Below are 24,274 nucleotides of genomic sequence, written 5' to 3' on the forward strand. Positions count from 1 at the left end.
GGGGGGCTAGGGTCAGTTTGTTATATCTGGAGTACCTCTCCTGTCCTATTCGGTGTCCTGTGTGAATTTAAGTGTGCTCTCTCTAATTCTCTCTTTCTCTCTTTCTTTCTCTCTCTCGGAGGACCTGAGCCCTAGGACCATGCCTCAGGACTACCTGACATGATGACTCCTTGCTGTCCCCAGTCCACCTGGCCGTGCTGCTGCTCCAGTTTCAACTGTTCTGCCTTATTATTATTGGACCATGCTGGTCATTTATGAACATTTGAACATCTTGGCCATGTTCTGTTATAATCTCCAACCGGCACAGCCAGAAGAGGACTGGCCACCCCACATAGCCTGGTTCCTCTCTAGGTTTCTTCCTAGGTTTTGGCCTTTCTAGGGAGTTTTTCCTAGCCACCGTGCTTCTACACCTGCATTGCTTGCTGTTTGGGGTTTTAGGCTGGGTTTCTGTACAGCACTTTGAGATATCAGCTGATGTACGAAGGGCTATATAAATAAATTTGATTTGATTGTAAATAAGAATTTATTCTTAACTGACTTGCCTAGTTAAATAAAAGTTTAAAAAATAAAATTTAAAGCAGTAAATTCATCAGGCTTAAGCCATGTTTCAGTCAGGCCAATCACATCAAGATTATGATCAGTGATTAGTTCATTGACTATAACTGCCTTGGAAGTGAGGAATCTAACATTAAGTAGCCCTATTTTGAGATGTGAGATATCACAATCTCTTTCAATAATGACAGGAATGGTGGAGGTCTTTATTCCAGTGAGATTGCTAAAGAGAGCGCCGCCATGTTTAGTTTTGCCCAACCTAGATCGAGGCACAGACAATGTCTCAATGGGGGATAGCTGAGCTGACTCCACTAAACTGGCAGAACAGCCTGCTGCCTGGCCTGTACCCTATCTCATTGTGGAGCTAGAGGAGTTAGAGCCCTGTCTATGTTCATAGATAAGATGAGAGCACCCCTCCAGCTAGGAATTAGTCCGTCACTCATCAGCAGGCCAGGCTGGGTCCTGTTTGTGGGTGAGTCTCAGAAAGCGGGCCAGTTATCTACAAATTCTATCTTTGGGAAGGGCAGAAAACAGTTTTCAACCAGCGATTGAGTTGTGAGACTCTGCTGCATAGCTCATCACTCCCCCTAACTGGGAGGGGGTCAGAGACAATTACTCGATGCCGACACATCTTTGTAGCTGATTTACACGCTGAAGCTATGATGCGCTTGGTGACCTCTGACTGTTTCATCCTAACACCGTTGGTGCCGACGTGGATAAATCAAATCAAATTTATTTATATAGCCCTTCGTACATCAGCTGATATCTCAAAGTGCTGTACAGAAACCCAGCCTAAAACCCCAAACAGCAAGCAATGCAGGTGGAGAAGCACGGTGGCTAGGAAAAACTCCCTAGAAAGGCCAATACCTAGGAAGAAACCTAGAGAGGAACCAGGCTATGTGGGGTGGCCAGTCCTCTTCTGGCTGTGCCGGGTGGAGATTATAACAGAACATGGTCAAGATGTTCAATGTTCATAAATGACCAGCATGGTCGAATAATAATAAGGCAGAACAGTTGAAACTAGAGCAGCAGCACAGTCAGGTGGAAGTTGAAACTGGAGCAGCAGCATGGCCAGGTAGACTGGGGACAGCAAGGAGTCATCATGTCAGGTAGTCCTGGGGCATGGTCCTATAGGGATAACAATATCCCTATACTCTCTACACTCCCCAGTTTTAGCCTCAGCCAGCAGCATCTTCAGATTAGCCTTTATGTAGGTAGCCCTGACCCTGGTAAACAGTGTATGATCGCTGGATGATTCGTTTGAAGTCTAATACTGCAGGTAATGGAGTCGCCAATGACTATGGTTTTTAATTTGTCAGAGCTAATGGTGGGAGGCTTCAGCGCTCAGACCCCGTAACGGGTGGAGGAGACCAGAGAAGACTTGGCTTCTAACTACGACTTGTTGCTTAATGGGGAGAACCTGTTGAAAGTTTCTATCGGCTGAATGAGCGACACCGGTTGAGCATTCCTACAGCATTTCCCTCCAGAAGCCATGAGAAAGTTGTCCGGCTGCGGGGACCGTGCGAGGGGATTTATACTACTATCCATACTTACTGGTGGCACAGACGCTGTTCCATCCTTTCCTACACTTACATTACCCTTGCCTAACGATTGTGTCTGAAGCTGGGCTTGAAGCGCGGCTGTCCTCACCATTAGGCGATAGTTCTGTATATTATGAGTACAGCGACGGCAATTAGAAGGCATCATGTTCATGTTACTACTTGGCTTTGGCTGGTGGAGGTCCTGTAGAACCACGTCCAGATAAAGCGCCAAGGGTGAAAAAGTAGAATGAAAAAAGTGGAGTGAGGGGAAAATTAAAATATAAAACGTTTATTAAAAATGTAAAAGTAAAAAACCGTCAAGTTGTCAGGTAGCAAAGTAGCAACAAACCGCACGGAAACAAGTCCGGAAGTTGTGCATCTGAACAACATCTGAACAACCTTCCATGTACCAACGCATCGCATTGAACTCCGGGCTGAATTTTTGTACACGTTTTTTTTAAGAGTGCTACTGCTAACATTAGCAGTCATTGTCTGTATTTTTCCCCCTAATGAATGTGAAATGTAATGCCATATTAAGGGTGGCAGGTAGCCTAGCAGTTAGGAGCCGGCTAGGTGAAACATCTGTGTATGTGCCCTTGAGCAAGGCATGCAACCCTAATTTCTCCAGGGTCGCTGTCAATAATGGTTGATCCCTGGCCATGACCACACTCTCCGACGGTGTCTCAGGGGGAAGTGGGATATGCAACAAAAAATGTCAAATTCACCCTTGTACATGTGTGAAATAGGACAAATGTAAGCACCCACCTAATTATTATTATGTGCCTTGATTTTGAATAATATGAATATGATAAATGCCTTACAGATTTTTGAACAGTCTTACTTTATCAATATAAAAATGGGAAAGCCCTGTTAATGTTTTGTTGTCATTTGATCATTTGCAAAGAAAATATAAAGTATTTGAAAAAGTCATGTCTTGAAAAAGTGATTTTGTATTCATTAATTATTATGCTGGACAAAAGTATAATTTGTGTTTTTACAAAACTATATTTTCTCGTATCCTTTGTTTGAACATAATATTGTACATTTGAGCTTCTGTAATGACCAATGAGAAGTTTAACAGCACACAATATAAGAGCTTACAGTATTTACAGTATTTGCTTACTGTATTACAATACTTACAGTATTTGCAAACTCCAGAAGGAGGTAAAAGGTACAAATCTGTCCTTCTGCCCCTGAACAAGGCACTTAACCCATTGTTCCCTGATAGGCCATCATTGTAAATAAGAATGTGTTCTTTACTAACTTGCCTAGTTAAAATAAAGGTTAAATAAAATGTTTTTAAAAAATAGTGGTGTTACAACACACCATGTCATGTTTCAGAACACCTTGGTGGCAGCTCAGTTGCCACTAGTTTTACTGTTACAAAACACTTCATTTTAACAGTGTGCACATCAGTGTCCCAAGTTCCTTAGCACAAACCTAGATTCCGATCAACTGGGGAATAGCAATAAAATGTCACTGAGGGCAGAGAGGAAGAAAGAGAGAGAACAGCTGTTTAAAAAAAAATGCCTAAGTCACAATCCCACACTCAGCGAAAGAGAGAGACTGCCAAGGGCAGGGAGGGAGGGAGGAAAGGAAGGAGGGAGGGAGGAAGAGGGAGCACACAGAGAGCCCACTGTTAGAAGGAAGAAAGGCAGATTGAGTGTCAATGGACAGCGTAGGTAGATTGCCGAACAAATTGTGCAGATAAACCCAGCACAGAAGAACATTTGGGATAGAGATGGAAAGAGAGATTACCACATTAGGATATTGAAGTACAGTAGAGTAGGATAGTGTTGTGACTGAAGGGGCAACAGGCGATTGTGATAGCCAGGACAGAGCAGCCAACCCTGGGAAGATGCTGTGAGGACTCAGGACTAGAGCCAAGTAATGGAGGTTGAGACAGCCAGCAGGCAGACACGATTGGTCAGGTACAGCAATATGGCATCTTTATGATTCATTGAGAAATTAATATGAGATGGTATGTTGAGAACTCTTTTGAGTCTTAATTTGACCAACAACCAAAAAGTCATATTTAATTCAGTTCAATTTCAAAAGCAGTTGTATGGTGCTTCTTTACTATAAAAAAACAAACTCAATTACAAACTTAAAATGTACCCATTTATTATTATGAATTAACATATTGATATTTTGATCAAAAGTCACAGTGCACAATTCATTGTGGGAAATGAGTAGTTGTAATATCAACAGATAAATGACAAAACAGTCGATTAGACAGATAACACCTGTCCTTATTTATAGTGTTGACGAAACAGGTCCTCGTGATTTTTTACCATTTTCTCAGTAAATCAAGTGATTCACTGGTTGATCTACAATGCCCTTATTGTATTGATATTGTGTTACAACACGTCTCCTACTTGTATTTTCATAAAGTAATCCATACTCTTGTATGAATTCCAAGTAAGGTCATCTGCGTTTTGAAATGTTATATCCTGTATATGACCCATTGTTTGTGGTTGAAATTTGTGACCGTGGTACCAAACTTATTTTGAGCTAAGCTGAAAAAGACTTGATATGTAACAATTGGGTTTAGCCATAAACTAGTTTGTTTGATAGGCTTCAGAGTCATACTACGTCATGCTGCCGTCCAAAGCCATTTGTTTCCCCCTCTCTCATTACCGGTAATAAGGTCATTATAAGATCTTCATAAGTCAAGAGGGTCATCACTAGTGTGTTGAGTGTTGAAGGTCACGATTTTCAGACTTTGGTGAACACTGTCAGCATACAAGTGTCTCCGTTAGTGAGATATTGTGTTTAGATGGGAAAGAGATGATTTCCTTGTGTGATTTATTCAACATAATCGTTGTCGGCATTCTCATGATGCTCCCGGCTCCTTGAGCGCAAGGCCCACAAAGCCCACTCTGTGTGGCACACAAACACTCTGTTTGTCTTCGCTAGCGCTCTTTAGCATTTTCCGTTTCTGTTCCCCAAGCTAGCAAGCGACCCCCACCAGGTCAGAAGGAGATTCTCCAAATATTTCACCACACCCACATAAACCCTGGTTGGCTAGGGCCAACATCCCCTGACAATGGCTTCTTGTTGTCTTCTCTCACTCCATGTCTCGCTTGTTGATAGTCGCGTAGATTAATAATGTTACCGTTCGGAATAACCGGGGTCTCCCACGACTGCGGCTATGGAGCTTTCTAGCTAGGAACAGGATTCAGTAACAGTGACATAACCAAACGCACACAAAACGGACGGATTTCCAATGACTTCCTGCTTCCTTGCCTTCAACATGTTACCCCATCCCCCATGTCCACCCTTTTTTAAAATTTTCCCCTTTCCTGTCCTCCTCAGCAGTGCCGTCTAATGCTGCCGTCTTGCGCTCCCCCCGCATGTCTCGCATACCATCTTTGCTTTCTGCGCCATATTGATTTTCACACACTACCCAGAACCCCACCTGCTACCATGGCTAAGCAGCTGTCACCTGTCAGTTTCGCCATGGGGCGGCAGGGCCTGTGAGGGCTCAGAATAGAACCCTGTGAGAGAGAGTTGGGGGAAAGGGTTGGGCAAGTACACTACGGTACCCCCCCCCCCCCCTCTCATAAGGAACGGATAGCGGATAACAGTTCGGGTATGGATATGTGCTTGTTACATGTCACATTTTGTACTTGGTAGCAAATTACATAGTTTTTTTGATTGGAATTCATTTGTGGGAGTGACACACTGTTTGGTTGGTATAGTTGTTTAGTTGTATGCAGTAGTGTGTTGGTAATGTTGGTTGTGTCTGGTGACGCAAGGCCTGTTGAGTACACTCGTTGTTATTGAGAATCAAGTTTAGTTCTACTTATCGCCATTGACTGTTGCTGTTGATTTGATACTTACCAGTGTTTGTGCTTGCTTGGTGTCTTCTGGTTGGTATCGCCACTGTCAGATCTTCATAGAAAAGCTGTGTAGTACAAACCATTATGGGCCTCTTGTTGTTATGATCACAGTTTGCCTTTTTTTAGGTAGTGAAGAGAACCACATGTACATGTATTGACTATCTAAAATTAGGCATCAACGTATCATTCTTTCATGGCAAATCTTTCATACGGACACTGAAGTGCATAAAATTGTTAATCAATGTTTACCTTCCTAATCTCCTCTCCTGTCCCTCATCTCCTATTCCTCTTTTCTTCTCTCTCTCTCTCTCTCTCTCTCTCTCTCTCTCTCTCTCTATCTGTCTTTCTCTCTATCTGTCTTTCTCTCTCTCTCTCTGTCTTTCTCTCTTTGTCTCTCTCTCTCTCTATCTGTCTTTCTCTCTATCTGTCTTTCTCTCTCTCTCTCTGTCTTTCTCTCTTTGTCTCTCTCTCTCTCTGTCTCTCTGTCTATCTCTCTGTCTTTCTCTATCTGTCTCTGTCTCTCTCATTCTCTCTCTGTCGCTCTCTCTCTCTCTCTCTCTCTCTCTGTATCTCTCTCTCTCTGGCTCTCTCTTTGTCTCTGTCTGTCCCTGGCTCTCTCTCTCTCTCTCTCTCTGTATTTCTCTCTCTCTGTATCTCTCTCACAGAATGGAGGACCAGGACAGAATGAGCCATGCCTCAAGTGTGGTCACAATCTCCTCTTTTCCTGTCAGAAGCCAGGTTTGTCTCTCCTGTCCTGAACCACCTCTACCTTTGCTTAGTTTTTGTTTCAACAAGCTCAACGCTCATTGACGCCACCGAACATTTACTGAGGTTATTTCATCAGCACAGTTTATCAATGGTTCTCTCTCAAACTCTTACAGGACGGCGATGACAGGGTGCAAACGTTTGGGAAGAGATGTAGGGCGGCGAAGAGAGACCCCAACTGCCCCGTGGTGATAAGAGGTTGGCTCAATAAGAAGGTACTGTTCAGTAAACAGAACATCCAAGATCATGTGTTGATCACTGCAAGGTAGCAATTAAACAGGCCTTGTATTGAATGGTGATGTAGGACTTTAACACTATGTTGAAACTCGTGAATAATCCATTGATGCTTGTTAATGTTTAGTCACGCTCATAGCTGCGTCAGAATGTGTTTCTGCTTGTTATTGTAAATCGTATAATTCTTATAAATGTTTTGTCCCATGTAGGACAGCTCTGGGCTGAAACTGTGGAAGAGAAGATGGTTTGTCCTCTCTAACTACTGTTTATTCTACTACAAAGGCAAGCAAAGAATACTGTTGTCGTGTGTGTACCTGACATAAATAGTGGGTTTTCGTCCAGATGTTTTTCCTCCAGCTTCTCTCATCTCTTTTTCTCTCTCAACTCGTTCTCTTCCAGACAGCAGAGAAGAATCTGTTCTGGGTAGCATCCCACTACCCAGCTACAACATTCTCTTCTGCACACCGCGAGAATGCAAGAACAGAAAAAACACTTTCAAAGTAAGTGACCCCGTATACATTCCACTTTCCACTATGTCGACTGTAGGTTCAGTATCTGTGTGTGCTTGTAATGTATACACAGTATATATATGTGTGTGTGTACACTGTAAAAGAATGTATTAAATTATGACATTAGGTGGTGCACCAGGGAATGCGCTCCTACTTCTTCAGTGCAGACACTCAGGAGGACATGCTGGGCTGGGTCAGAGCACTCAGTCAGTCCGCCTGTATGGAAGCAGACAGCTCCATCAACAGGTACCTGTATAGACATTATTGGACACTTTGGACACTTCTTCATCTTTGAATTTCCTTAAATAAAACCGTTATGTAATAATAACACAGGACTCAGTTGGAACTGTATTGTATTTCATTATAAAGAGGATATTATCCGGTCATTATGCTATCCTTCCTTTTCTGCGTTCTCTCAGGCGTTGCTCGAGTTATCAGGACTTCACGCAGATAGGTGGCAGCAGTGAGTCTGTGGATCTCCCTCATTCCCCCTCTCTCAGTGGTCCCCGTAATGCTGCGCACACCAACACATCACAGAGGAATCAAAGTCAGGTCGCCAGGGGGGGAATGGGGGCACCCCATTCGGAGCCAAGAGGGAGGCGGAGCGTGCGGCGAAGGTAGGACGGGAGGATTTGCAAGCAGGCTCAGTGTCTAGACATCTGTCACCTGCCACTGTCTCTGTCATCAAGCACATTTAGAAAGTCGCACGGTTGTTCTGGGGGAATTGTCTAAGGGGGGGGTGGTGACTTCTGTGCATTCTGTGCTATTTTGTGTACTTAGCCCATCGCCGAGAACACCCAGTCCAACAGAATTTAGCAGCAGAAGGAGAAACCGGACAGATGAGGATTCCCTCCCCTTCCATTCTGGTCCTAACACACCACCCAAGCCCACAGAATTCATGGGGACAGGTTCTTTGACCCCCAGAGGTCAATTGGGATCGCGACCCCACACACCAGTCGGGCGGGTTGACATTCGACCCCAGGAGGATCCTCCCATGACGCCACAGACCCTGTGTTACACCCCTGCGTCTCCCAAGATGGAGTTTAAATCCGCCCCCCACACTCCAGGGACTGACAGATGGCACACAATCAACAGGGTGAGGAGGACACGATTCGTTGATTTGTGGTGTTATTCTACACCTGTAAAGGTTTAGATGCCGGGCAGAGACTCAAATAATAGAAGGATTCAATGAGTACGTGGCGTGTTATTGTGACAAGGTAAAGCTAAAGCGTAGACAAGACTACATAATTAAAGAAGAAGTTAGTTAAGGTTGGGATTAAGGTTGGGTTTTTCATTATTTAATTATCTCAATCTCCATGTTGACTTTTTTCCCCTAGCCCACGCCTGTATATTCCTCCCTCCACCATACTCCAAGTGGACGAAGAGCTTTCGGGAAGGTACAAAACAGTGTGAATATACACAGAGCGTGCACAACAGATCTCCTTATGTACAGTACAAAGTGCATTTGAGAACGTATTCAAACCCCTTGACTTTTCCCACCTTATTCTAAAATGGATTGAATCAAAAAATAAAATCCTCACCAGTCTACACACAATACCCCATAATGGCAAAGCGAAAACAGATTTTTAGAAATGTTTGCAAATGTAATTCAAAATTAAAAACAGAAATCTTCAGACCCTTTGCTATGAGACTCGACATTGAGCTCAGGTGCATCCTGTTTCCATTGATCATCCTTGAGATGTTTCTACAACTTGATTGGAGTCCACCTGTAGTAAATTCAATTGATTGGACATGATGTGAAAAGGCACACACCTGTCTATATTACGTCCCACAGTTGACTACCATGAGGTTGAAGGAATTGTCTGTAGAGCACCGAGACAGGATTGTGTTGAGGCACAGATCTGGGGAAGGGTACCAAAACATTTCTGCACCATTGAAGGTCCCCAAGAACCCAGTGGCCTCAATCATTCTTAAATGGAAGAAGTTTGGAAGAGCGGGCTTCCTAGAGCGGGCCGCACAGCCAAACTGAGAAATCAGGGGAGAAGGGCCTTGGTCAGGGAGGTGACCAAGAACCCGATGGTCACTCTGACAGAGCTCCAGAGTTCCACTGTGGAGATGGGATAATCTTTCAGAAGGACAACCATCTCTGCAGCACTCCACCAATCAGGCCTTTGTGGTAGAGTGGCCAGACGGAAGCCAATCCTCAGTAAAAGGCACATGAGAGCCCGCTTGGAAACAAGATTCTCTAGTCTGATGAAACCAAGATTGAACTCTTTGGCCTGAATGCCAAGCATCATGTCTGGAGGAAACCTGGCACCATCCCTATGGTGAAGCATGGTGGTGGCAGCGTCATGCTGTGGGGATGTTTTTCCGGGGCAGGGACTGGGAGACTAGTCAGGGTTGAGGGAAAGATGAATTGGAACAAAGTACTGAGAGATCCTTAATGAAAACCTGCTCCAGGGCGCTCAGGACCTCATACTGGGGAGAAGGTTCACCTTCCAACAGGACAATGACCCTAAGCACACAGCCAAGACAATGCAGGAGTGGCTTCGGGGACAATCTCTGAATGTCCTTGAGTGGCCCAGCCAGAGCTCGGACTTGAACCCAATCGAACATCTATGGAGAGACCTGGAAATTGCTGTGCAGCGACGCTCCCCATCCAACCTGACAGAGCTTGAGAGGATCTGCAGAGAGGAATGGGAGAAAATCCCCAAATACATGTCTGCCAAGCTTGTAGTGTCATACCCAAGAAGACTCGAGGCTGTAATCGCTGCCGAAGTTGCTTCAACAATTGAGTAAAGTGTCTGAATACTTATGTAAATGTCATATTTCACTTTTTTACATTTTGAATACACTTGCAAAAATGTCTAAAACATGTTTTTCCTTTGTCATTATGGCGTATTGTGTGTATATTGATGAGAAATAAATAGTATTTAATCCATTTTAGAATAAGGCTGTAACGTAACACAATTTGGAAAAAGTCAAGGGGTCAGAATACTTTCCGAATGCACTGTACATCAACAGAGAATATACACTGTCTGTACACAGAGAGTTAATACATACCTACAGTATGTAATTGTAATAACATTATAATTCATCCTAGTGCATTTATAGGCAAATAATTGTATAGCTTGATTGTAAAAACTTATTTGTATAACCATCCATATTAGCATGTAGACATTGTATAATAAGCCATGTTATTGTATATTGCCTGTATATCTGTATATTCTTAATTACGTATTGTATTGTATATATTTTTGCCCTGTTTCTCTATTCAGAGCTACTCCACAGGGGGGGAAACAGACTTATTGCCCCCTTTGCCCCCATCTTCAAGAGTTCCCCATGCTCCTCACCCCCCACACCACCACCATCACCACCACCATCACCATCGCAGCCATATGTCTGTCTGTCTGCTACCGCCACCTATGGTACAACCCGTCTGTCTGTGGTCTGTCTGTCTGTGGTCTGTGTTTGACTAGCTTTTTATGTTGTTACTTGTTAATGTTGTGTTTTGTCTGTAGCACTTTAGATGACAATATGCCATAGACTTGTAATTTAGTACCTGCAACTGCTGACAAGTTATACCAATAATGATGCTTGACTTGCACGTATTTAGGGGAACACTTTCATGTTCAGTACTATTCAAGAGATAGGTATATATCCCCCTAGAGTCAGATGAACAAGTGGATACCATTTCTGCGCAGTTGCTAGTTTACGTGAAATGACTGGAGGTCTATGGAACAGCCAGCGTCCTAGAGAGATGTTTGCCGTCTGTCCGCCCTGTCGTTGTCTAGCTACTGGCGAGTGAGTCCAATAACCGTAAAACTGTCTTGTCTAGCGATATCCTTTGTGTTCGGTATTTGTCTTTTTTTTTTCCAATCTCTGTTCGTCACATACGTTGTTTTGAAAATTATGTGTTTTCTGTTGTTCGTGCCACATTTAGCTAGCTGCAGTTTTGGCAACACGAGGCTGTCGTAGCTTCAGTGTGTTCAGATCAATGTGCTGTTGGTGATTGTGAAATGAATTGCCTACTACACTCTGTTGAGGTCAAAGGTTATCTTTCAACACCATTGCATTTCTGCAAAGGAGAATAATGGCAGTAGCCACACAGCCTGTTTTGTCATGCACTATAAACGACTGTAGAGTTCATGGGCAAACTCATTTCATAATAATTGAACTTAAGAGACATACTATATCTGAACGTATATATCTTGTCTCAAAAAATATTTTGATGTTTTGTGTAGCATTACGAGACGATGGCTCTACAAAACACAAAAAGAAAACACTCACTCAAGCAAACTTGATTCAAACCCAAACATGTCCACACAAACAAGGATATTCTTTACCCAAGGTTCCCTTTTTATTCATGCTGGGAGTAAGGGCATTTAGGGGTACACTTTCTAATGGTACACACATACATTCCATTATTCACAAGGAAGTCATACGTGATACCTTGTGTGATTTGGGATTTCATTCGAGTTATAGGAGGAAGTGTGTCAAAATCAGTCTGAAAAACGAATTGGTTAGGTCATGAACTCTCTGCTTACAGTCGTCCAAGTCCGAGCTGTTCAAAGAGAAAGAGACGCCGCCACCCGTCAGGCCTCTTGAGAGTGAAACAGACGTAAGAATATGTGTATTTGTGCCCTTTAATGAAATGTAGTCAATATATCCTTCTTATTGTTTCAATGATTACTATATTGTAGTTTTTCACTAATTGAACCATAGCCTCAGGGAGTAGAGGTGCTGACAAATCTTAAAAAAAAAAAAATTAAATTAAATGGATGTCCACAAAATGTGTAAACTAGGCCTTTATTACTCCTGTATTAGTGGAGAAAAATACTCGTCAGCACCTCCCCATCCCGTTGTAAAAAAATATTCCTCAGCACTCCCTCCCTCCATATTGAACTGTGTTTGATTGATGAACTGGTTTCTTTTTTGATTGTGTTAGGCTGTGCTGACTAGACTGTGTGGGTGTGACAAGCTTCTCCAGTCTCTCTCTCTAGAGCTGGCCCATCTACAAGTTGACAAGGTCAGTACCTTCAGCTTACAGTTTCCTTTCCATGGCCCACACAATTGTTCTCGCTTTTCTACGATACGACAATAGTGCATATTGTTGTTATTCACTCGACACTTCACACACACTCTGTCTTGACTTGACTGTGTAGACGATGGTTTCATCTGGTGACATTTTCCATTGTAGCGCCTGTTGTCGTACCGCAAACTTCGATCTTTGGAAGCTTCTACAATCTTTTCCTGTATTGCGACGATGTAGTATGTATTGCGCAAACTTTTTCACCCTTCCCATCTCTCCCTCTCTTCTAGGACAGTGTCCAGTGCGCCTTAGAGATGACCAGGCTGCAACTGGACGAGTGGAGGAACCAAGGACTCCGAGGACAGGAAGGAGCACTCACCCAGAAGGCTTTGCTCCAGGAAGAACTGGTCACTATCCGAGCAAGGATGTGCGACGTCTCATTGGTGATGGAACTGATACCTTTAAAAATAAATAAAAAATAGGAATCGTTTATGATTTTTATAATGTACCAGCGTTGAACAAAAATGTTCATTGATATCCACATCAGCAAGATCATATTATGAACCTAAACTTGATTTCTTAACCCCGAATTGAAGTACATTTGTTTACTTTTTGGTACAGGAAATGGATAGAGTGTGGAGCCAGTATGAGAGGATGGAGAGCGAGCTGTCTGTGTTCCGATCACACCTGCAGCACGTCTGTAATTTCGGGATGCCACAAGTATAGACTCCTCAGTTTTGTCACACTTTACAGATTTTCTCGTTCTCTTATAACATTCATATTATTGCAATGTTCTTGAATTGGATTTATGGTATGTACACTGCAACTCATAAAATGTTTCCCATACCCACAATGGTCGGTTTCACCCACATAAGGTATATTCCTTGACGGGTCCCCGCGACATTCTGAAATTCAATTTTTGTCCCCGTCCAGTTTTATTATTTCACAGTAATACAAAAAGAAGCACCGCCAGCATGCTTTTTAAACCAAACATTTTGGGAAAGATGAAATACACAATGATTGCCTGAGGATCTTCCTTCTGCTTTCCTGAACTTTCCAACACATGTCTGATGCATTCCAGTCCCTTCAAAGCATACAGTCATTCAGACTGAAATTTTGGCACAACCTGATTAGACAGTGTGTTATTTACAAGGCCAGATTGAAAAAGTTTCATCAAATCATTTGTACACATTGTTTCGGATACCCCCCCGTCCGTCCGTCCTAAAATAGACAGTATAACAGTGTGACGGTCCATGCTATCACTATCATAAAAACAAATATGTGCTAATAGGGTACTAACATAATACAAAAAATGTGTAGTATTCAGAGGTATGTACTGTACTGCAGTATTGGAAAGATCTGCCACATCTGGCTCTCACCATCCCTAAAAGGTAGTTATCAATCAAAGCCATAATAAAGGTGCTCGTTGAACCTGATAGACCGACGTCATCACAAAATGCAGGCTAAATCACACGAATCAGCCAAGAACTCCTCCTTCTTGAGCACATTATTTGATGATATGCTGAGGGTATGAAACTAGCCTAAAATGTTGTTCCAGGGATAAGGTGTTTCAATGGGTGTTTTTTAAATTTATTTTACTTTTATTTTACTAGTCAAGTCAGTTAAGAACAAATTCGTATTTTCAATCACGGCCTAGGAACAGTGGGTGTTTTTGAAGGGACCAAATAAAATGTCATTGTCACTTTTTTTTGTTGAAACTTCGTTTTTTCCATGTACCCTGAAAGAAGTCTATGGGGCCAGGAAATAAGTCTATGGGGCCATCCACGACTTTGTTTTGTTTCAAAAGCCACGGCTAACTTGGGGACAAAAAAAATAGATATAGGGGCAAGCTCACCGTGTTCAACGTTGTATGACCAAATCAACTCAAAGACTTGGTTTGAAGTTACTTAGAATTGAGTTGGCCTTTGAATTACCTTTGACCTAGTTCGGTCTTTCGTCGATCAACAACATTGTTAATATGATCAAATTTCAATCAATCAAATGTATTTATGAAGCCCTTTTTACATCAGCCGATGTCACAAAGTGCTGTACAGAAACCCAGCCTAAAACCCCAAACGGCAAGCAATGCAGGTGTAGAAGCACAGTGGCTAGGAAAAACTCCCTAGAAAGGCCAGAACCTAGGAAGAAATCTTAATTATTATAAACATGTTTAATAATTATATCTTACCCAGCTTGATGAATGTGGCCATTTTTGTTTATTTATGTAGTTCTAAAAAGAACTGGTTAGAAGGGCCATGGGTCATGTTAAATTTTGTAGAAAAACCAAAGTTCCTCTCACCCCTCCTCAGGAGCAGTCCCAGGCCCAGAGAGAGCTGTGGATGATGGACGACATCCTCTCTGGACTCAGGGTCAACAGGGATAACTTCCGGGTCCTGCTGGGCTTCCAGAGGCACACAGGTAACTGTCAGAAACACTCCTACTTTGTCTGAACATTTCCTCATATTGCTCATGCAAGGGGACGAATAGCGTATGTACACATTGGAAGAGGGAGCAATCAGATGCAGATATGTAAAGATACAGTGTACAGTATGGCTCTTGATTCAACTTATTCTCTTCACCTTGTGTGTGTGTCTTTTCTCAGTTCCCATAGGAGTATTCCAGAAGTCATCCTCCCACCCGGGGACTCCTGGATCTCCAACAGAGAGAAGTGGACTGCCAACGGTACAGTACGACTACCATACCACAATACCAGTGCCCTAGTAGGTTACTATAGTGCTGTGGAATGATACCAAGTCAGAGTGGGGACTCTGCACTCTGTCAATATATCCAAAGGAATATTGGATAAGGCATATGATTCAATGTTCTTATAAGGGCGCTGTTGGTGTAATGATACTTTGATTGGTTAATGATGTTTATGATTTTGTCAGGGGGTGGAATCAGAGCCTCCGGCCCGCCCCCCTTTACCCCAGGAGCTCCAAGACACCAATCAGGGAAGAGACCAGGGGCATGTGTGGATGAATCCGAACTACGAGGTGAGTATAGAGAGAGACATAGGTTGCATCCTGATTTTCTACCCTTGTCCCAAATTGGGCACTTGCACTCCATTTTGTAGATCTAGCAATAGTGGAAACTCCCTCCGTGATCTCTGTGTATGTACTCCAGGGCATTTACAGTGGCCCAGGAGATCCATTGGACAGAAGAGGAAACAGCCAATCTGATCTCCATGGTGACAGGACACAGAGAGAGACATCAGGTAGCTAGTATGATATGGGGTTTATGACTATGTCTTTGACTATCAAGTACTTGAACTACCTATCTACACTCTTAGGGGGAAAAAAGGGTGCTATCTAAGAACCTAAAAAGGGTTCTTCGACTGTCCCCAATAGGAGAACACCTTTGAAGAACCCTTTTTTGATTCCAGGTAGAACCCTTTTCGGTTCTATGTAGAACCATTTCCACAGAGGGGTGCTACCTGGATCACAAAATGGTTCTACCTGGAACCAAAAAGGGTTCTCCTATGGGGACTAGCCGAAGAACACTTTTTAAATCCTTTTTCTAAGAGTGTACCGTTATGGTATAACTATGGCAAACAGCACCATAGACTTAATGGTTATTTAATTGCCTTGGAGACAATCGTCCCTTCTGATGGTGGTACATTGTACTGTACTTTCTTGGTCAGGTTTTCTTCATGTTATCAATTACTATTTCTTATACACTCCTTTTCCCTGACTCCCTCGATCTCTGTCACCCACAGAATCTCAGTCTAGTTCAAGATGGTCCACACCAGACATTACAAATAAAGTAAGATGGTCTAATTAATCTACGTCTCCACCATCTGCACCTTTTTCAAATGCAAATCACTTGATGGAATACGAATACAGTAACTGAAAGGTTTTAAAAAATATATATTCAAAGCCAAATTCAAAAACAAGGTTGACTCTTATTGTCATGAGTTTTGCCCTGGGGGTAGGACTGGGTGGATTACGCTTGATGGGCCAGCTGCAAAGTCAAAATGGGCTACATCGACAAATTCACGAAAACAAAAATGATATTTTTAGTAGTAATATAAGGTTAGACATTACGGTTAACAATGTGGTTAAGGTTTACATGTACATGTTTAGTCATTTAGCAGACACTTTTATCCAGAACGACTTACAGTAGCGAGTGCATACATTTTTCATACTATTTCATGCTGGTCCCCTGTTGGATTCAAACCCTCAACCCTGGCGTTGCAAGCGTCATGATTTTAAACCTTGTGGTTAGGGTTAGGTTTAAACTAGGATTGTATGACTTTGCGGCTGTGCCAGCTAGTGACAACTCTGCAGAGCTTCCTTCAGTACGTGAGTCATCTCAGTAAATGCCAAACTGCATTTTTTTATTGTCTTGATCAGGTTCCTTACAATTAGGGCATGTTGCAATACCCCTGACAGTCAACAGAGGGAAGCAGAGACACGCGTCTCTCTCTCTCTCTCTCTCTCTCTCTCCCTCTCTCCCTCTCCCTCACACAAACACACAGTATCACAGATTTTCTATTAGCACTATTACCGATGCATGCTCGGGCATTCTCAGTCGTTCGCGACAACCAGTCATGACTTCTGCGTATTGGAGTCGTACACGTTGTGCTAGAGCCTCCTTTTTTCCCCTCAGAAGGGAAGGATGAGTGAAGAGGAGCAGATTGAGAGGATGAGGAGACATCAGGAAAGGGTAGCCAGTCGGAGGAAACCGCCTATGTCCGGTCCCACCAGCCAAACCCAGTATCAAAGTTCAGAACCGAAAGAAGAGGTTGGTTCTATGAGGATTAGTGTGTAATGGATTTATGTATGATCCAATATGTATGTGAACCTATGATCCAACATTGTATGGATATATACAGTGCGCTGAGTATACCAAACATTAAGGAACATCTTCCTAACATTGAGTTGTACTCCCCCCTCCCTTTTGTCCTCAGAACAGCCTCAATTAATCTAGCCATGGACTCTACAAGGTGTCGAAAGTGTTCCACAGGGATGCTGGCCCATGTTGACTCCAATACTTCCCACAGTTATGTGAAGTTGGCTGGATGTCCTTTGAGTGGTGGACCATTCTTGACACACACAGGAAAACTGTTGAGTGGGAAAAACCCAGCAGCGTTGTAGTTCTTGACACAAACCGGTGTGCCTGGCACGTACTATCAGACATCCATTTCAAAGGCACTACCGTTTTGTCTTGCCAATTCTCCCTCTGAATGGCGCATGTACACAGTCCATGTCTTTATTGTCTCAACGCTTCCTTAACCTGCCCCCCTGGTCATTCACCTGGTCAGTCTGTCATGGAAAGAGTGTTCTTAATGTTTTGTATACTCAGTGTACACACTACTGTATGTTAATATGAAGTTTAATTCCAAGACGCTATATATCCATATAATATATAAAATAAAATGATCAATAATATGAGATCTGTGTGTAAAACATTTACATTTGACATTTTAGTTATTTTGCAAGACTCTCTTATCCGAAGCGACTTACAGTTGGTGCATTGATTTTAAGGTAGCTAGGTGAGACAACCACATACAGTGCCTTCAGAAAGTATTCACACCCCTTGACTTTTCTTTCACATTTTGTAATGTTACAGCCTGAATTTAAAATGGATTACATGTAGATGTGATGTCACTGGCCTACACTCAATAACCCATAAGTGGAATTGTGTTTTTAGAAATGATTTTATTTTTTTATTAAAAAAATGAAAAGCTAAAATGTCTTGAGTCAAGAAGTATTCAACTCCCTTATTATTTTTTATTTATTTATTTCACCTTCATTTAACCAGGTAGGCTAGTTGAGAACAAGTTCTCATTTACAACTGCGACCTGGCCAAGATAAAGCATAGCAGTGTGAACAGACAACAACACAGAGTTACACATGGAGTAAACAATGTGGCAAACCTAAATAAATTCAGGAGTAAAAATGTGCTTTATTAACAAGTCACATACGTTGCATGGACTGCATTGTCCCTCAGTCAAGCAGTGAATTTCAAACACAGATTCAACCACAAAGACCAGGGAGGTTTTCCAATGCCTCGCAAAGAAGGGCACCTATTGGTAGCTGGGTACAAATTTAAAAAAGCTGACATTTGATATCTCTTTGATCATGGAGAAGTTATTAATTACACTTTGGATGGTGTATCAATACACCCAGTCACTACAAATATACAGGCGTCCTTCCTAACTTAGTTGCCAGAGAGGAGGGAAACCATTCAGGGATTTCACCATGAGGCCAATGGTGACTTTAAAACAGTTACAGTGTTTAATTGTTGTGATAGGAGAACTGAGGATGGATCAACAACACTGTAGTTACTCCACAATACCAACCTAAATGACTGAGTGAAAAGAAGGATGCCTGTACAGAATAATACTACTCCAAAACATGCATTCTGTTTTCAATAAGGCACTAATGGAAAACTGCAAAAAATGTGGCAAAGAAATTAGCTTTATTTCCTGAATATAAAGCGTTATGTTTGGGGCAAATCCAACACAACACATCACTGAGTACCACTCTCCATATTTTCAAGCATGGTGGTGGCTGCATCCTGTTATGGGTATGCTTGTCATCGGCTTGGACTAGGGATTTTTGGGGGGGGATAAAAAAACAAAAACAGAATGGCCTCCCGAATGCCGCAGCGGTCTACCAAATGGACAGAGCTTGAACAATATTGTACAATCCTGGTATGCAAAGCTTTTAGAGACTTACCTAAAAAGAGTCACAGCTGTAATCGCTGCCAAAGATGATTCTAACACGTATTGACTCAGTGATGTGAATACTTATGTAAATGAGATATTTCATTTTCAATACAATTTAAAACAATTCTAAAAACATGTTTTCCCTTTGTCGTTATGGGGTGTTGTGTATGGATTGGGGAGGGAAAAAATGGATTCAATCAATGTTGAATTCAGGCTGTAACACAACAAAATGTGGAATAAGTCAAGGTGTATGAATACTTTCTGAAGGCACCGTGTCAAATATACAGTATACAAACATTCCATTCTAGCTAATCTAAGAATAAAAACACACACATGAAGAAAAACTTGTGAATATTATTTGGAAATAAACTTCATATATGCATATATGCAGGCCTAAACATGTGAATGAGATTTTTTTTTGTTTTAGGCCCCCTTTCCTCTGAGGGTGACTAGAGTCCTCACAGCCGTCTTGCCGTCCTCTCTGGTTGCCCGACGCGTTTCTGTCGAGGACCCCCCTCCCGAGTTGGCCACTCCGCTGCCTGAGCAGATTCCTCCAGGAAGATTGACAGAGCAAAGCAAGCAAATACCCCAGAAAGCACCTAGAAGGCAGTTATTTGAGATGCCTGATAAAAATTCCAATTGGTCCCAGGCAGAGATGAGAGAGATGAGCCAGGAGCAGCCACCGGCCAAACGGTTGGCTAGGGCTCTACAGGAGCTAGCTTCAGCGAGGCAAGAGCAGAACTCCTATGGGCTCAATGCAACTAGGGCCCAGCAGAGCCACAATGTCACCACCAGATCCTCCAGAGAGGACCCCTGGAAAGAGGCATCCAACACAGAGTCTGCTATGGAGGCCCTGAGGCCCCAGCAGGGTCAAGACTGGGCCGTTGTGGGCAATGGGGGTGTGGCCTCTAATGGAGGCGGGGCATCTGATCCCAGGGTAAGAAAGGAGGATAGGGGTCATGACACTACAAGAGAAGTGTTGGGAGGATGTGAGAGGGAGGAAGAGAAGGTGAGATGAGTACAGTTCATTTCATCTCATCTCTTATTTCAGTTATGAAACACGAGTCACATTCTAATAAAGGCTTTTTTACAAACTAATTAGCCAGTGATCGCCAAACAACTGTGACACCACAGGAGGCTGGTGGCACCTTAATTGGAGAGGACGGGCTCGTGGTAATGGCTGGAGCAGAATGGTATCAAATACATCAAACACATGGTTTCCATGGTTTCCAGGTGTTTGATGCCATCCCATTCGCTCCGTTCCGGGTCATTATTATGAGCCGTCCTCCCCTCAGCAGCCTCCTGTTTGTGACATTAGGTCATCCCTAATGACAGTTTCACCTTTTACTATTGTACAGCTAAGCATGCCACAAAGCTCAAAGTCACAATTTGGAAGATTTCCTTCTGTTCAACTGCAATTTCAAGTAATGATATACACCCATTGATTCCCAAAATAATATAACTATGAATGCCACATGAAATACAGACAAAGACTCAGGATTGTGGCTTTCATGTCACAGGTTGAGGGACACGCCACTCTCATAACATCTGCCCCGGACCCTGACCTCACCCCTGAGCAGAGAGAGGCCAAACTGAGACGTGTGGAGAGGATCAGGGAGAGAGTCATCCGGAGGTGGGGTTCATTTTGTGTGTGTGTGTGTGTGTGTGTGCGTGTGTGTTTATACTGGGTTATGATGAATCCCTTCTGTGACAGCTCAGTGCGTTTCACTATGTAGAGAGACACTTATTAGAAGCGATATCAATTACTCTATATATTATACTGTACATAGATAGATTGCAGTGGAGGCTGGTGGGGGGAGCTATGGGAGGACGGGGGTCATTGATGACTGGCTGAAATTGAATAAATGTAACGGTATTAAACACATTAAACACATGGAAGCCGCGTTTGACTCTGTTCCATTTACTCCAATCCAGCCATTACAGTGAGCCGGTCCTCCTATAGCTCCTCCCACCAGCCTCCACTGATAGATTGTGTATACCTGTCTCTGTGTTGCTATACGTTCTTGTCATGTGTTTTCTTTATGAGTTTGCATGCATCTACGAATCTAGCTTTAATCTCAGGGGCTTTCCTTCCACCTCCTCTTTTTGTCCCTCCGCCTCCCTGTGCCTCTCTCTCTCTCTTCCCTTCCCCCCTCTCTCTCTCTCTCTTGCTTTCTCTCTCTCTCTCCCTCTCTCTCTCTCCCTCTGAATCTCCTCCCCTCTCTCACTTAGTGCAGTCAGAGAGAGTGCCGTGGTGCCCGGACATCCACTGACCAGGATGGAGAGACAGGAGCTCCACAACACCCCTTCTACACAGAAGACCTATGACAAGGCCAGAAAGAGCCGGGAGATGCCAGGTAAGAGAAAGGGGGATAGGTAGTCAGTTGTACAACTGAATGCATTCAGCTCAAATGTGTCTTCCGCATTTAACCCAACCCCTCTGAATCACTCATAATGCCTAGGTACAAACACTCATGCTGGCTTGATGCGATAAGAGTTATTTAGATAAATGTATGCTGAAAGTTTTCGCTTTCTGCTTTCGTTGCTCTCGGTAATTATACAGTCTACGCTCTTCTACTGTCAGAGAATCACACCAATTCCAGAAATGTTTGTACTTTTCAGTTTCTGGGCCTTATGAGGATGTCTGCGGAGGCTGGTGTCATAGTGACGGGAGGGCTCTACATAGTAACAGGACGGTAGAACCTCCGACCCCTGGAGAGAAACCTCTTTATGAAGATGAGGGGAAGGGGCACATTAAAGGTCATGAGGGTCATATTGGGAACAAAACACTGCACAAAGGTCACGGTGACAGAAAGGGTATCATGAAATGTAAAAAAGAAAAGGAACCATCCACTTCCTCCAATAAGATCTCCTCGATGACTGTATACCAAACTGATGGAGGCCTGCAATTCAAGAGGTGTGAAGACAAAGAACAGGAAGAAGACCAAAAGGAACTCTCATCCTATCACGTTGAAAGCAGTTCTCTGTCCACCAATCTGAAAGCAGAATGGTTCCTCTCAACCAATCAGTGGCGAGAGTTCATACCTTTACGAGACCACGGAATAGAGTCATTGTGCCAAAAGGAAACCTTGAATGTGGACAATGATCCAACATCTCATGATGCAGGAACTGATTCCAATGGTGACACATTTTCTGTAAGTGAAAGTTTAGAGAAAATGTTGGAAAATCATTCACTCTTCTATAAAATCACAAGTGACATCAATCTGTCAGACACGGACATTACAATGACTGATGGACAATCAGTATCCAATCAGGGAGAAGAGATTGAGGGGGCAACCAATGACATTTCAACAGCAGATGAAGTGACCTATAGGGTGGTAAGACCAACAGACCAACAAATCGAAGGTTGCCACCATTCAGAATCGTCCACAAGTCATGGTATAGCCACAGACGATAGTGGAGACATCACTACAACCAATGAGCAGCAAGATTTAACATCTAAGGACCGGAACGCACCACTATCTGCTAATCAAACATTGTGCGTCTCATCCAAACCAGGACATGACCAATGCATCTATGAAGAGATATCGGACAATGACGCTTTGCCCAAAGCAACAGAGGAACCAACTCAGGAGAGTCAAGGGAAAATCATGCAAAGTCAGGAATGGAGGAGACCTAATCCCGAATCGTGGAATCATCCTGAATCAGAACAGGTCCACTTTATGCATATGTGTGGAAGGGCAGAAACAGGACAAGAGAATTGTGGAACAGTAGATATGAAGGTAGAACAGGAGGGAACTGGAGAGTTGAAGGTGGCCAATAGCAGTGTAAGTGGAGAGAGAAACCACGCGGTCCAAAATAGACGGAGCCCATCCAAAACCAACTCGCTAGGCCTGTACGAGGAGGAAAGGGCGGATCGAAGTGCCTCATTTGGAAGAGGCAGAGTAACAGTACTGCGGACAAGTTTATAGAGGGACTACAAAAATGGAGGATGACAAGGAAGATGTAGTACAATAGAGACTGGAGTGAGCTAGATGGGGGGGGGGGGGGGGGTGAAAGTGATAGAGAGACATAGTGTATTGAGGAGAAGAGAAGAGAGATATCTGGGAAAGGAGAATGATGATGATGTTTCCCAATGAAAACAGTATAACATCTAAAGTTACGTTAAAGGTTATGTCCGGGAAAGGTGTGTGATCAGAAAAGAAATCGATAATCAGGATATGCTACCAACAGAAAATGGAATTCACCACAAGACCTGCATGTGCGTATATACTGTGATCATATGCCGTATGAATACAATGTAGGGTACAGTACTAGCAATAAACGCATGCACAGTATATGTCAAACGGCCGAGGTTACACAATTATTCCACCCGGTTTACATATCTAACACTGAGCAAATACACCCCTATGTATCACAGTTGGATGGTTGTTCATTGTTCACCAATAACACGTATTATTGTTCTCACTATATAACATGAATTGTGCTCGCGTTTTGTATCTCAAATGTCCTAATTAATAAACATATGTCCGGCATTACCATATGTTGCACTAAGGCTGTGTTATTCTAACATTTACGAATATATATGACATATTTCCTCTCGTTTCATCAATAGCGCTTTCTTTCCTCAACACTGGTCCTTTAGACTGCTACTCCTCTGATTAACTCTTCTCTGACCAGGCAGAACGCAGAATGGAACTGGGTTTTTAATAATGCCTTTGTCACTTTAAATCCTTGCTGTGTCTCAGTCGATGACATCATTGTCTGAGAACACATTACATCACCTCTTGCCGGGCTTCCTCGCTCTTAAAGACAGCCCTACCTTCTGTTTTCCCGACTCAACCCGGCTCATCTGTTTACCTGAGATATGCTATCAATGTCTTCATAAACCTATATATCAAACAATGTCTTGTTTGTTTATCTATTTTACAGGAACATGCAATGAAATTGAACATAGGCTAGTATACTGTATATACATGGTATATGGTTCTACTCACACGTCAACATATCCATAAAACAACATGGTAACTAAATGTACAAACTGCTCACTTGACGTAATAAACATATAATAGCATTCTTGTCTTATTGTATTGTTTGTATTTGTTTTCTTACCATGCTCAGCACGGAATGGATAGTTTCACATACTTTTGTGTCGTGTATGTCTTCAAAAAAAAAAAACACTTACTCCTGCATAATATTAG

The 24,274-nt window shown here is 42.8% G+C and overlaps 1 protein-coding gene across 7 annotated transcripts; it reads left to right on the plus strand.

Annotated features, from left to right (window-relative positions):
• Positions 1–3,734: 3,734 nt before the first annotated feature.
• On the plus strand, positions 3,735–24,152 carry plekha4 (pleckstrin homology domain containing A4). Of its 7 annotated transcripts, none has more exons than XM_031799044.1 (24): positions 3,735–4,024; positions 6,604–6,676; positions 6,820–6,918; positions 7,147–7,219; positions 7,337–7,437; positions 7,574–7,692; positions 7,866–8,063; positions 8,227–8,542; positions 8,784–8,843; positions 10,686–10,835; positions 11,957–12,028; positions 12,356–12,436; positions 12,730–12,882; positions 13,061–13,159; positions 14,749–14,857; positions 15,042–15,121; positions 15,328–15,432; positions 15,563–15,653; positions 16,155–16,201; positions 17,048–17,182; positions 19,540–20,121; positions 20,633–20,745; positions 21,350–21,469; positions 21,735–24,147. In XM_031799044.1, exons 1-23 carry the CDS (start codon positions 3,984–3,986, stop codon positions 21,438–21,440), a joined length of 2,988 nt encoding a protein of 995 aa, XP_031654904.1. In that variant the 5' UTR covers positions 3,735–3,983; the 3' UTR covers positions 21,441–21,469; positions 21,735–24,147. The 7 variants fall into 7 exon arrangements, with proteins under 7 accessions (XP_031654904.1, XP_031654900.1, XP_031654899.1 ...); XM_031799040.1 differs by having other exon boundaries at positions 3,738–4,024; positions 17,051–17,182; positions 21,345–21,469; positions 21,735–24,152; XM_031799039.1 differs by having other exon boundaries at positions 3,739–4,024; positions 21,345–21,469; positions 21,735–24,152.
• The last annotated feature ends 122 nt before the right edge of the window (positions 24,153–24,274 follow it).

Source organism: Oncorhynchus kisutch, linkage group LG20 (assembly GCF_002021735.2).
Source record: "Oncorhynchus kisutch isolate 150728-3 linkage group LG20, Okis_V2, whole genome shotgun sequence".
In the NCBI taxonomy this organism is placed as follows: domain Eukaryota; kingdom Metazoa; phylum Chordata; class Actinopteri; order Salmoniformes; family Salmonidae; genus Oncorhynchus; species Oncorhynchus kisutch.